This window comes from Chaetodon auriga, chromosome 23 (assembly GCF_051107435.1).
Source record: "Chaetodon auriga isolate fChaAug3 chromosome 23, fChaAug3.hap1, whole genome shotgun sequence".
NCBI lineage: Eukaryota > Metazoa > Chordata > Actinopteri > Chaetodontiformes > Chaetodontidae > Chaetodon > Chaetodon auriga.
The window spans coordinates 13,741,741-13,756,747 of NC_135096.1; the positions used below are offsets into that span (position 1 = coordinate 13,741,741).

At 42.5% G+C, this 15,007-nt stretch overlaps 1 protein-coding gene across 1 annotated transcript in view; it reads right to left on the minus strand.

Annotated features, from left to right (window-relative positions):
- LOC143315756 (muscarinic acetylcholine receptor M4-like) overlaps positions 1-10,031 on the minus strand; it is a 31,261-nt gene extending 21,230 nt beyond the window's left edge. The window contains exon 1 of the mRNA XM_076723130.1: positions 9,509-10,031. Coding sequence (XP_076579245.1) covers positions 9,509-9,563 — 55 coding nt within the window. The 5' untranslated portion in view covers positions 9,564-10,031. The remainder of the gene's footprint in view (positions 1-9,508) is intronic.
- Positions 10,032-15,007: the final 4,976 nt, after the last annotated feature.

Sequence of the window (15,007 nt, forward strand, 5' to 3'; positions counted from 1 at the left end):
GACAGGGACCTCCGATTACAAATATTATATAAAAATGTGTTGCATATTAAACTGGGCCTTCAATAATATGTAGGGTGGCCTATACAGATGTGGTGAGATGAAAATCACAAAGATATATTGTTGCAAAAAGCAAAAGGCTCATCATTGTTTTTGCCGCCAATTGTGAGAAATATTTCTGGCAGGAGATCCAGAACTTGATGAGTGCTCTTGTTTCATATATGTTTGTGTTTGTGCTGTCACTGGATAGTTTGATGAGCCCAGTGCTTTCTTTTTGAATTGAAACTCTATCCATGTCTTGTTCCTGTGCCACAGGTCAACCTCAGAAAACTATGCAGAATCCACTGATGGGAACATGAAAAAATTGACACCCTGACCTGCTACTTTCATCCTCTGATTTTTTTTTCAGATAGCCATGTATTCTGCTGAATAGCATTTGTATTCCAATCTGCCACAGAACTGTTAGTTTGTTGAGCGCACAGAAAAAACATCAGTTGAGTGATCCAGACATCATCACTAAAAAAAACCCCAATAGACCTGCACAACTCCAACATGTGTGACAACACTGTATGAAAGCCATCAAATAGCCTCAGAATAGCAGAGTACTGTGTCCTTCTCTCAACACAGCACAGAGAGTAGAAAAGAGACATTTGTTAGCTTAACAGCTTTCATGACCAAGTCCATAAGGTCTGACAATTCAGCAACTCTCTGTGCAGCATGCAGCGCTGTCCGTGGTGCTGAACACTGGCAACAGTAAACAATGTATTGTAACAGCCCACCGTAAGCTCCCTCCAAGAACGTCCATATTTCCTGGGCTTTAGAAAGAGAGACTGAAACTCCAAACATGGCCTTTCACTCCGGGTTGGCACTAATGAAGACTTTGATGAGGGCAGCAATATCCAGCTTGTCCAAAATATCTCAATATATAGCAAGGTTGGTGAGTCTTTTTTGGGTCCTTGTAGTGCGTAACCATGTCCAAAGTGGAAAATCGTCTCTCCGATGAAGCAGTGGAAATAGGGAGAGAGGCAAAGTTTGATCCAATTTTCAGTTCCTCTGAAGAGTTCTTGTTTGGAGTGTGGACATGTATGTCGCTATGTCTTCAATGTTTGTGCAGGGGGAATCTCCTATTCCTACAGAACAAATCAGGTTGAAGGTATCAGCCACCCACACCAGTGCTAAAGCACCATCTTCCAACCTCTGCTTCCACGAAAGGAAGGCACTGACATCGGTACAGAGAGACCAGAACATCACAGTCTTGCCAGCCAGTAAGGGAAGATGCACAGTGTTGCTAAACACAGCTGACTACCATGCCAAGGTGACCAGTCAGCTCAGTGATACAGCCACCAATGAGACACTGAGGCGAGATCCCTACAGCAGTTATAGGAAGAGGGTAATCAGTAATCAGCAGTAAAGACTGAAAGGAAATGACTGCTACCAGACAGCATTCTCTCCAACCAAACCAACCTCACCCCAGATCACATATGTATCCTGCTGGACCTCTGCCTGACAACCACCTGTTTGCAGTACAACCAGGGTTTCTACAAACAGAAGTATGGCTGTGACATGGGCCACTGGTTTCTCCAATAGTGGCAAATCTCTATATGGAGGAAGTCAAGAGTAGAGCCCTGAGTCTTTCGCAGCAACTGCCCCCAGCAATTTGTTTTGTTTGGGTATGTGAATGACATCTGGGTCAAAATTAGAACACAGGAAGTGGAAGCTTTGACCGATCACATCAATGCAGTGGACAGCAACATCAAGTTAATTCGGAGGGGCAGCTGTGGATCAGGAAGTAGAACGGTCATCCACCAATCAGGAGATCGGTGGTTCAATCCCTGGCCTTGGCAGTCCACATGCCGAAGCATCCTTGGGTCTGAACCCCTAAACTGTGCCCGATGCTGTGCCATCGGTGTGGGAATTCATATGTAGCTTTGGATAAAAGTGTCTGCCAGAGGATTTGCGCAGTGCACACTGCAAATGACAGAAGACTCCACATCAAAGTATACAGAAAATCCATTCACACAGATCAGTAGTTGCTCTTTGATTCTAATTATCAGAACCAGACACCACCAGGCTAAGAATGTGCCCACAAGGACAAAAGGGAAGGAGAAAGAGCAGACATGCATCAGGGAAGCACTTCCCCGTGTGGTTACCCAAACTGAGCCTTCATCAAGACCACAAAAAGACACAGTGTTTTCAACAAGCACCACATCCCTGTGTACTTCAATCCCAGTAACACAGGGACAGATGCTTGTCCACCGGCACATGCTTTTCCACCCCTAACGACTCACATGATAGTTGAGTGGATCAATGATCCTACAAGAGGACAAATGCCTGGATCAGTTAGCACTGATAGAGGCCAATTGGACAAGAGGCGAAATATCTTCTGCAACCACTGCAAATTTCCCCAATTTATAAAACTCTGCTCATGTTTTGTGTGTAACCTGTATGAACCTTGAATACACGCAGCATGATATCATGATATAGACTTTCTCTCACCACCCTCAACTGTGACTGACTTCCAGCATCATTGCCATTAATGTGACGTCATATAATATAGTCTGACACAGTATTAAATCCCCCCCGTTCATCTCCTTATATCCCTCCTTTTCTCTTCTCTCATCTCTCCATACTGTATCTCTCTCTTGCCCCTCTTTTTCCCCCTCTAGCCAATCCACTCCTTCCTGTTTTGCATCTTTAATGTTAAACGTGTGTGTGTGACAGAGAGAGAGGCAGAGAAATAGAGAGAGAGAGAGAGAGAGAGAGAGATTTTGTTTTACACCCTCCAAACACATCATAGCGTTGCCAATCCATACTTCACAGTGTAGTGCACTGTGTAAATGAGCATGCAAGTGTGTGTATGTGTGTCTTAGCAACATTAGCTATTCTATTTGACACATTCACACTGTAACAGAGCTCCTCTCCCTTTCGATCCCTGGTGTGTCTCTCCTGCTCTACACATTTTGCTTAATACCTTTTTTTCTCTCCACTTTATTTTGGCCCTGTTCCACACAAGGGCATGAAACTAAATTTTTGGCTCCCTGAGTTTGAGGAGGGCAAAAAAACAGCCATCACCACACATGCGCGCACAAACACACACACACACACAGGAATACATAATGCATCAAAGCAATGGTTTTCCCTCCAGTCCAAGCAAGATCTTTGAATGTAGTTCAGTGCCATCCCAGATACAGCCTTCTGCATAGGCTTCCATTTACTGGGTTCTATCGGGAGACAGCCCACCACCCAACCTACCAATGGCTGAAAACATTTATTTAATCGCAAATAGGAGAGTTTAAATACTGCTGCTTCAGGTTGGCAAGTCCAGGGCAATCCAAATTACCACAGTTTTATAAGCATTTGTGGAGGATTTTAGATGTCCCTCTTCCATCTCACACAACTTTTTTTTAATTTTTATTTTTCCTACGGTAACTTCCAGTACGTCGGGAACACCTACTGACTTTCTGGAAGAGTCAGCACATTATTCAGCCAACATGTTTCAGTAGGCCTGTCCTCGCTTTTTAACACACAATAGATAACGCACAGCCTAGACCACCAAATGGCGGAGTCATCATCAGTTAAACAATTCAGATGTTGATGCTGATGTAGATGTTCTCATTATTACTCTTGTTATCATAAGACTTTTCTCTTTCTTAGGGCCTGAGCACCAACTGGTTTGATGACCCTACTGTGATGCATGGGATTACTATTATTAGAACCCTATTTCTAAAAAAAAAAGTTGGGACTCTGTTTAATTAACTGCCAAGAAGCTAGTAACATCATCAGGTATATATTTTAAAAAAAAAAAAAAAAAAAAAGTTTTTCTGAAGTAAAGATGAGAAAGTTTAAGTTAAGATAAAGTTTAAGATGGCCTGAGGTGAAGTGGAAAACTGTCCTGTGGTCTGACAAGTCAAATTTTGATTTTTTTTTTTTTTTTTTGGGAAATCATGCACACCGTGTCCCCCAGTGTACAGAGCAGAGGGACCATCCGGCTTGTTAACAGCACCAAAGCCAGTGTCTGTGACGATATGGGGGCACATTAGTGTACATGTCATGGGTAAGTTGTTGAACGTCGATTGCGGATTATGACTAAATCTCCTGCCCTGGCCCTGCCTGACATCCACTGCAACTGCTACTACTATTAGTCATACTTCCATAATTATTACATCCATATTGCTATATTACGTACATATACTGTTACCAATACGTACATATATCACACACATAAATATATATGTATATATGATGCCATATATGCTACATTACGAGTAGTTAAGAGCGTTGTGATTGCATTTCTCTCTCTCTCGCTCTCGCTCTCTCTCTCTATCCCAACTGGTCGAGGCAGATGGCCATCCACCCAGAGGTCCTGGTTCTGCCTGAGATTTCTGCCTGTTAAAAGGCAGTTTTTCCTCTCCACTGTTGCCAAGTGCTTGCACATGAGGGAATTGTTGGGTATCTGTAGATAAAGAGTATGGTCTGTACCAGCTCTATATGGAAAGTGCATTTAGACAACTTCTGCTTTGATTTGGCACTACATAAATAAAATTGAATTGAAATGAATTGAATTGAATTGGTGCACCCTATAGGTTGGGCTCAAAATGCTTTGGTAGACCTACTCCCAAACGTCTCTGATGATGTATCCTCAGACGGAGCCGAACTCACCAATGAAGGCCTCTTCATTGGGCCTTCATAACTCCTCTTCATCAGGTGGCAGCACTGCCCTGGTTCTCCTATTCCTCCCTCCCAAAGCTGCAGGAGCCCTGGTGGGCTGATCCGGATGTTGTTGGTGGAAGCTGGTGAAAGGTGTAGCGACAGAGCTATAGTTCTGAATAAAGCATCTGTAAAAGTTGGCAAACCCTAGGAAGTGCTGCAGCTGTTTCCAGTTCTCGAGGATGGGCTAAGAGGTGATGGCGGAGACCTTCGCTGGGTCCATTTGGAGACTGTCCTTAGCCACGATGTATCCCAGGAAAGAGACAGAGGGGGCATGAAACTTGCACTTCTCTACCTTGACAAACAGCGAGTTTTCCAGGAGCCGTTGCAGGATGGTTTGAGCATCGTGAACGTGTTCCTCACAGGATGAGATAGAAGAACACGTAACCGTTCTGCATGTCCTGAGCACGTCATTGACCAAAGCCTGGAACACTGCTGAAGCCTTGCTCAGTCTGAAGGACATAACCAAGAACTTGTGTTGCTGAAAAACTCTTAAATTCTCTCAAAGTGTTTCCGTGGAGATGAGGAGCACGCTGGGTCCATGACTGGCCAGGTGGACTGTAACAGGCTGGTTTAGGACCCAAGAGCAGCACCACCTGCTAGCTTTTAAACCACAACATTCACAACAAATGCAAAGAAAGCAGAAGCTCCACAAACCTTGGTGCCAAGCTGTATTTGAACAGGTTATTTTAATGTTAGAGGGCACATGTTTAGCCCGCTAGACTATCAGAAAACACAGTTACTAGCAGGGGTTGATACAAAACTTAGTTCTCCATACAATTAGTGAAGTTCTGCAGTGAAGCCGATCCAAGTCAATAAGAGAAATCTAAATTAAACTTGCTGACCTCCGAGCACTCATTTGTCTCTGCTCCATGTACGTGTGACCCTCAACGTTGGCCCGTTTCGTTGTGCTTTTTCAAAAGAGCTTGAACAGCACATCTTGAAACCCCAGTTTGCTTTGAAATCTTTGTCTGGGAGAGACCTTGCTGATGCAGTATAGCTGCCTTGTGTCTTGTTGCTGTGCTCAGTCTTGCCACGGTGAATGACCTGTGACACGAAACTGTCCTCCACAACCTCACCTTGGTATCAGAGTTTGGCTGTTCCTCACCCAGTTTTAAGCCTCCTGCACGGCAAAGGGTAGCAACACCGAATGTTGATTTGATTTAGATTTTTCTTTTGTTTGCTCACTTTGCATTTTGTAAATTGCTAAAAATAAACAATTATTATTCATATTTTTAAAAGCATTCTTAGTTTACAGCATTTTTTCCACACCTGACTAAAACTTTTGTGCAATACTGTATATATTTCAATTTTATTATAAATAGAATTTGCTCATAATGGGCAGGTGGCATCGTCGCCGTACAAATTTGTGGACGGGTGAATGCAGACTTGTGTTGTGAAAGCTCTTTGAGTGGTCATCAGACTAGAAAAGCACTATACAAATACAGTCCATTTACCATTTACCATTTCCTCACTACAGAGCTGATTCCTATAATTCCTGGGGCAAAATTACATGAAATTATTCATATATAAGATTACGATAAAGAAAACATCATAGTAACATCACGGTGCTCATATCATGTAGTAGTTAGTTAGCAGTTAGTCTCACCACAGTACTTGTATGTTATTTTTTTCTTCTTCTATTGCAACAGCAAATAGGCACAAAGACATACACACTTCATTTATACACACACAGATACACGCCCACTCACACAGCTGAAACATAAAAGAAACCAATATTCCACGCACACTGCAGCTTGCTAAAATCTACAAACACAAATTCATACAGTATATGCACGTCATCATGTATACACACCCACATCAAACATTCTTTATCCACTAGGAGTAAATAACCAAAGCAGGTGGTTGGACGTGGGAAGCTGTTTTTTCATGTTGCTTTCAATGTAGTCTCACATGGCCAGACCTAACTCACCACACTTCATACTGCAACACGAGCTAAGCTGAATTTGTTGTTACAGGAAAGCCCCCTCCGCCTGCCGTGTCAGTATGTGGAACTGTTGCAGACCTGACAACCCTCCAGTTTTTCCCGGGATTAGTCCTACTGTTTAAATATTTTCCTGTAAATCTCCTGTATTTTTAACCTTAAGGTTGGCTCATGAGGCATGTTTCCATATTTGATGTGCTGTACAATCCCCTCTGGTACAGCAGGTTGCAGTATGTAGACCATTAGGTGTAACATCTGTTGACAAGTAGTCAATCACTCAAATGGTCTATGCCAAAATAAGACAAGAAGAGGAACAAGAACACGAAAGATGAACGTGAGAGGAATGGAGTACCTGCTAAACAGGCTAAAAGTCTGTGCAAGTCTCACCAAATGGCAGGAGGCTGAGCCGTACGTTGGTCAAAGTCATGCTTTTTGTAAAATATGCCACATGAATTTCAGTGTATCTTATGGAGAGAAAGGCGAGCTGTGCCAGTATGACAAATCTGCCCAGCATAAGCCTGCCCAAGAGGCACAGAGACATGCTCCTCCAATGATTGTATTTAGAATATCTTTCCCATCCAGTTTTGTAATCACCCTCTACTACCAATTATCTCACTTGCCAGTAGTGTCTCTCAAAATCACAACTGAAGCATGATGTGTAAGTGATGTGTATACGTCCTCCAAGTAATACATGAACAGTGCTGAATTTATATGGCCTTTTGTGTTTTCATTTATACAATGCAGGAATGTTCACAGCGTTTCACTTTCAACTACGTGTCTGATTCTGACAACACAGGGGTGGCTGCGACTCAGGGGGCAGAGCGGTCGTCAACCTATCAGAGAGTCGGTGGTCCGAGCCCTGACCTCACTAGTCTACATGTCGAAGTATCCTTGGGCAAGACACTGAACCCCAGATTGCTCCCGATGCTCACTGTGTGTGAGTGCATGTGAATGGTTAACGCTCGTAATGAGCAGGTGGCTTAGCCAACATCGTACGAATGTGTGTGACTTTGAGTGGTCATCAGACTAGACGACTAGAAAAGTGCTCTATAAACCCAGTCCATTTACCATCTAAATGACTGGAGCAAATCCTTGGAGCTCTGATATTTTCAAGTGTGAAGATTTTAGGATTCGCTGTGTGTGCACCTGTCTAAATGTATGCCATGTGAACAGTGGTAAGGGTGGGACAGCCCGGGGGGGGGACACTGGAAAATTCCCCTTATATTGAAATCCCAATGTTGACAGGTATGCTGCTGATGATGTATGTAAATGTACTCGATAGGCTTACTGTTGTATTTATATAACATTGAGTTTTCTACCAAATAAATGCTGTTGAGATGCCCCTCGTCTAACTCTGACAATGAATCACATAACATTTACTCATTTATTATGGGGCAGGTTACTTCTTCCAAAACACATGTAGGCTGATACCTCAAATTTCATTCTCATCTGGAACAATAAGCACATATTTTTTTTTCTTTCTTAATATATTTTCCCTTAAATGGCAAAATGCAGAATGAAAAGAGGTAGAATCGTGTCTTGAGTGGAGTGTCCTTTGTATTTTCGTAGTACTGTGACATAATATTGGCACCATAAAAAAAACAAATAAACAAAAAAAAAAGAATACTGTGATATATATATTTTAGGTCATATCACCAACCCCTATTGTCCACACATAACGCCATATTCATGCATGCATGCGCACAAACAAACAGGCTTTTACACCACATGCGTCTGTTGTCTTCTGGAGTAAGAATGCAAAAAAGGATAGAATTAGAAGAGCAGAAGGAACAGAGGTGAGGAGAGGGAGGCGAGATGAACACAAAGATTTGCTGTGTGTGTGTGGGGGGGGGGGGGATCAGGGGAGGAAGAAGGGGACTGTTACATCAACCCCCTGATGTTTTATCTAGAACTCAGAGCTGTCAATCACTCTATCCTGAAAAATGTGAAATAAGGGTTGTTGTCTGTGGCAGCATGAAGAGCCAGCAAATACATGGAAATACATCAAATAAAAAGAATTAATTAAATAATCAATTTACACACTTTCCATTAATGTCACTCTTATTTTCAAGCCTTGTTGCTTTTATATTTCACTGCATGGATGCGATGAGGGAAAGAAGAGGTGAGAATAGTGAAAGAGAAGAGCAGGGCAGAGAGAAGGAAGGGCTTTGTTTTTTCCTCTTCACCCCCTCAGAGAAAGCTAATGCCCTCATTGTTTGGATTCGGATTACCATAAACAACATAACCTTCCACCATTTAGATTCGGTTATAGAAAAGAAAAATATATCCTGACTGATGTTTTCAACGCTATGTTAATTAGTTCTCATGTGAATGTCAAATTATCACTTCTCGTCTCATACAGGAGCAGTTCATCACTTTGGTTCACAATGTTCCCTTTTTAGTATATTGACATATCAAGAAACTTGTTTTTATTTGTTCATCTTTACTTGTGAATCTATTTCTGTGTGAAATTGTTTTGCTGGTTTGTTTGGACATTTTCTTTTTCATGCATTCTTTACCAAAGTGCATCATAATGCTTCACTGTGCATGCGGTGAGGGGTAAGATGCCCAGTCAAACTCACTTTACCCACCTTTTCAGGAGCGTATAAAACCCAATGACAAGCATTCATTCCAACACATTTGCAGGACTGTGTATCTGCCTAAATGCACATGACAGTGTCACATGATAAAAAGCCCAAATTATTGGCTTGTTTTGTTTCTTTAAGTGGTTATTGTAGCCTTGTTTGTTACCCTTAACCTACCCTCATTTATTTAACACTAACATGCATTAACTATACACGCTCAAAGTCTTAATAACTGTCCTCGTGTCCGTGTACGAAATTAAAGCCTTTCACTCACCATTGAAGTTCCAGAAGGGCTGAAGCCCCCCAACTCCGTTACTGTCGTTACTCATGTTGCATGGCGGATCACCGAAAACTGAGACCTCTCTCCGTTATTTCTCCGCTCTCCTTTCTTCAAGTTTTCCACCAGCTGTCGCATCAAAATTCGTCGGTAGTCCTTTTTTTTTAATTCTATATCCGTTATTTCTTTATTTTGCCCCCCCCACCCCCCTCCCACCCCTCCTCCTCTTCCGATGTGTACCGGAGAATCAGAGTTCACTCTACCTTGATGATCCTTTGCCTCTGTTATGAATTCTCTTTCTGGTATGGCATCAACCAGTTTGTATATCGCAGTTTTCTGGGGCTATATGCTGTGTCAGTTAGTCGGTTTGTCATTGGGGTTTATAATAATAATAATAATAATAATAAAAAAACACACATCATAAAATGAGCAGCAATCAACCACTTGTACTTCTTAATTACGAAAAAGAAAATCTTCTATGGCGCGGGTTCTCGCGCACCACAAAGCGTCTCGTTCATTCAAGGCGAGCGAGCGAGCGAGAGAGAGAGAGAGAGAGAGAGAGAGAGAGAGGAGGGGGAGAGAGAGGGGGAGAGAGAGAGAGAGAGAGAGAGGGAGGGAGGGAGAGAGAGAGACAGAGAGAGAGAGAGAGACAGAGAGAGAGAGGGGGGGAGAGAGGAGGGGGAGAGAGGGAGAGAGAGAGAGAGGGGAGAGAGGGCAGAGGGGGGGGGAGAGAGAGAGAGAGAGGAGAGAGAGAGAGAGAGAGAGAAGGGGGAGAGAGGAGAGAGAGAGAGAGAGAGAGAGAGAGAGAGACGGACAGGCAGACAGAGACAGAGAGACAGAGACTTGTGATGTCATTTTCCTCAGCCAATCCTTAATGACTGAATCTCTATCTTAGCCACTCAACATTTACGTCTCCACAGTGCTGGTATTCTAAACATATAATTACTACACTGATGCACTTTTGCTTAAAATCACACAAGTCAATACAAAAAAAATGTTTTAATTGCAGTTCTCTCTACTACACTGGCAGTTAACCACACACCAGAGGAGAGAGGACGTGCTGCTGATAGTGGTACCCTGGAGAGTGAATGCGCTGTAAAGCCAAATAAGTTCATTGTACCCAAAAGTTTTGTCGAAAACCAATTATCTAAGAAAATTTGAGTACTCAGCGTATATATTTTTTTTTTATTAAGCAATCATAATCGGAGCTTGAAACATTATAAACCACAGTTAATACTCTTTCAACAACTGGCTGAAAACAGGTAAAAAAGGTGATAGAGTAATAATAATTATCAGAATATATTTTTTCCTTTTAATTAACTATTGTTCAGGGAGTACTGACATGCGATATGCAAAATGCAGAAACATTTTACTATCATGAGATTTTTCTTTTGTATATTTGTGTTGAGTCAGCTAAAACACTTGCAAAAGGTTTCGCTAAGAGGCTAAAATCAGTTTTTAAAAGGTTTTTTTTTATTGTGCAAATATTTTTCCCACTTCAACCTGCCCTTGTACTAACACAGCTGACTCGAGAGGAATCAAACTTCATATAAAATAACTAATTGACCTTACCTTTTCACAAGGCACAAATGATCATGATCAGATAGTTTTGATGCTGGAATAATTCAGTCATTATAAAGCTACGATGTTAAAAAAATAAAAAATAAAAAATCCTGACATTCAGCTTTTTAACAGTAAAATACTTTTTCTTACTTTCAAAATAATTAGAAAAATATTCACAAGTTCGTCATTTGCCATGATTCTTATTTTGAGGCACCAATGGTACATACTCTCAGTAAGAAAAGACCCTGAGCTGCTTACTCTCAAACATAAAATGAATAAATAAAAAATGTCTATTTAGATTACTGCAGCATATTCACGATTAAATTAAATTCACCGTTAAAGCCGGGAGTGCAAGGTGATGTTTTTTGACTTCCCTGGTGCTTTCAACACAATCCAACCATCGCTGCTCAGGGGGAAGATGGAAGGAGCTGGAGTAGACCGCCACCTGGCTGAGTGGACCATCAACTACCTCACCAATAGACCACAGTGTGTGAGGCTTTGTGACTGCGTGTCTGATGTGGTGGTGGGAACGAACTGGGATACAGGGAGGTCATCACCGATTTTGTCAACTGATGCACTAACTGAACCACCTGTACATAAACGGCAACAAGACAAAAGAGATGATGATAGATTTCAACAGGAACGTGTCATGATTAGACTGGTCAGCATCCATGGTTTGGACGTCGAGATTTTGGATGTGTACACCTGCTTAGAGGACTTGCTTTGGAAGCAGCTCCTTCAGTAACAGACTGCTGCATCCAAAGAGCAGCCTTTGAACAGCCCCTAGTTAAGCTGCTATATGTGTAGACTGTTGAGGGACCTCCCATGGTGTGCTGAACACCTCTCTCCTCCTCCCTCTACTGACTGTTCCCTACAGACTCTGTATGAATTCATGTTACTAACCTGGCCTCTGCCACGGAGTCCTTGTGCTTTCTCACCGCACAAGTTCTCATGGATTGTGGCTGGATTGTCGATCGTGTTTGTACCAACTGCTGTGAGCGTATATATATATATGTGTGTGTGTGTGTGTGTGTGTGTGTGTGTGTGTGTATACACATTGGTTGAACACAATTTCCTTTCAAGTTTCCCTGATGTTTGCTTTAATTTGGGGGTTTGGGGATCATCCCATGGAGCTAGCCTACTTTGTTTTATAATCTGTGTTTTTAGAGGGGCAGTAGTAGTATATACAGCGCCACATGCAGTGAGCCTGCAGCAACAAGATGATCAGTTGGTGAAGGACTAAAGTTAGCATAGGAGTCCTCTGTCATTTTGAAGTAAATGCTGATGGAATCAGTTCTTTAAATCCAGCTACAGCACAACATCAGATGGACATTTAATCTAGCAATTTTTGCCTAGTGGTATGTAGTCCGATAATAGGAATTAAATAAAAATAATAATAGAGGATCCTTTAAAAAGAGTACTAGATGTTCAATTTCAAAGCCATATGTCAGCACAAAAGTGGGGGTCAACAAGTGTGTTTATATACACTCTGACAGAACCAACTGAATCTATTGAGATAAAAACAGCATTAAGGCCATCATTACACATATCCACATGAATATTAAAATCACTTAAAATAATGATGATCTGACTCAAGACTTAATTAAAAACTGAGACAAGTGTGATTTAAATTCTAAATATGGACCAGGAGCTGTAACAAATATAATTGGTTGTATTGCTTTTCCAGGTTTGGTGTGAAAGACTAAGAACAAGATTTTCGAATGACCCCGGTTGATGGTGACATGCAGCTAAACCTGTCATCACCGGTAAGATTTAGCAGGGACCCAGAGAAAACTATGGAGTCTGAAAGAATGACAGCTGTACCTGACTCAGAGTTTTGTATGTCAGATCGGATTAGCACTGTATCCACGCCCCCCCTTTGTGATGCACAGAGTAATAGATCAAATACATCTCAGACAAATGACAGTGGGATTCTTTGGTGTTTTCTATTTTTGTTCAGTTTCCCACTTGTTTGATCATCACTTGTTCTCAATTATCCAATCAGTTGTACCAGTATTTATACTCCTAGCTATCCACCAGCAGTTTCCCAGGTTGGACCTGTTCTACCTGCGGACTAATGGTCCAGATCTTATGATTCCCGTTGTTGTTTAGTTGTGTTTTATCTCTGGCTCACTCACAGACAGACAGTTGTTTGTGTGTGGCAAAGGGAGACTGGAGGAAGTGGCAGAATATTACAGTGTGGGTGAGGTCAAGTAGGGATTCAGACATTACATTTTAATATTAACAGGGTGGAGTGAAAGACTGAGATAATGTTATGTGCGGTGGTGGTAATTAGGACTCAAACGCAGACTCAGAAGCGGAGTGACCTTTAAACAATTTATTGCACAACAGTGGTCTTCCAGATACTCGGGTGAATGTTGGAAGTTAGTGTTCTGTGAGTGGCGAGGAAGGCGCAGGATCCAGAGGTGATGAGTGGATCCGGAGGACGGTGTACAGGTGGATGAATCTTGGCTGGACGGGATGACATGTGGTGGTGAGGCACTGGTGAGAAACACTGGCGGCAGTTGCGGGCTTGAGGCTGGTGGCTAAGTGAGATTGAGTGGCGAGGCGGCAGGGACGCTGGTGCTGGAAGCTGGAAGCTGGAAGCTGGTAGCGGGAACAGGCGGACCCTCTGTGGAGGCGTGGAACAAAAGAACACGTGAGATTTTATAAGGACGACAAACTGTATCTTATAAAGGTTAGATAGTATCACTAGAGAACACGTAGGGTAGCCAACTACACCACTGATTTTGAAGACAAATTGAAGTGGCTTGTTTGCAGCAATTCGACCATGAAGGCCTGATTCACGCAGTCTCCTCTGAACAGTTGGTGTTGAGATGTGTCTCTGTTTGTGTCCGCGTCTGTGTCGGCTCTAATGTGAGCTACTGTTAATTTGCGCCTTCTGAGGCTGCTAACTCTGATGAACTTGTCCTCTGCAGCAGAGGTCTTCCTTTCCTGTGGTGGTCCTCATGACAGCCAGTTTCATCATAGCATTTCAAGGTCTTTGCAACTGCACTTGAGGATACGTTCAAAGTTCTTGAAATTTTCTGGATTGACTTTCTGGATGTCTTCAGTGTGTGTTTGTGTGTGTGCGTGCATGCGTGTGTCTGTCTATACTGTATGTACTGTGTTATTTCTAGCTATTTACACCCATTTGCACCCATGCTGTGTATCATTGTGAACACACATTTGTCATCACACATTTGTCATCTTAAATAACACAAAAAATCTTGATGTATTTAATTTTCTTGACAAATGAAGGAAGGCACACTCATAAGGAGTGGAACAACAAACCGAAGGCGCACTGAAATGAGTGGAATAAACAATTCTCCACGTGGTGGGATGAGGCTGAGCAAGGGCTGGACGCAGCAGGTAGGCACTGGAGAAAAACAACAGCACATGTGAGGGCAGAGGAAAAAACAGCCACTGCGAAGTGTGCGTAACGAGACAGCAACTGACAAACGACTGGAAGTACTCACAAAGCACGGGCTAGAAACTCATGGGAGAGATCATCCGGCAACAAACTAAGCTCAGCGTCTTCCTTATATACCAAGCCCCTAATTAGGCTAATGCGCTCCAGGTGCGCTGGTGGAGGGCGGAGCCAGCTAGGTGGAGCCCCAGGGAGCCATTTTCCATCCCTCTGGTAGAGGTTCTTGGTTTTCTTTCACTGGAGTGTTGGGTTTCTGCTGAGGGTTTTTGCAGCACCCTGTGATGGAGAAACAACGTCACTCTTGCAGAGGTAAGTCAGTTTGCAGAGGTCAGTTTGAAGTCCTGTCTGTGAAGATTACTTTCATGGGAGACTGACTTGAGTCCATGTGGAAAATTATCACCTGCGCGATTATTTGTTCCTTGACTGCACGACATAATTTATTATACAATTTAAAGTAAACCGTTACAGAACCATCAAGGATTATATAAATGTGTACAAAATGA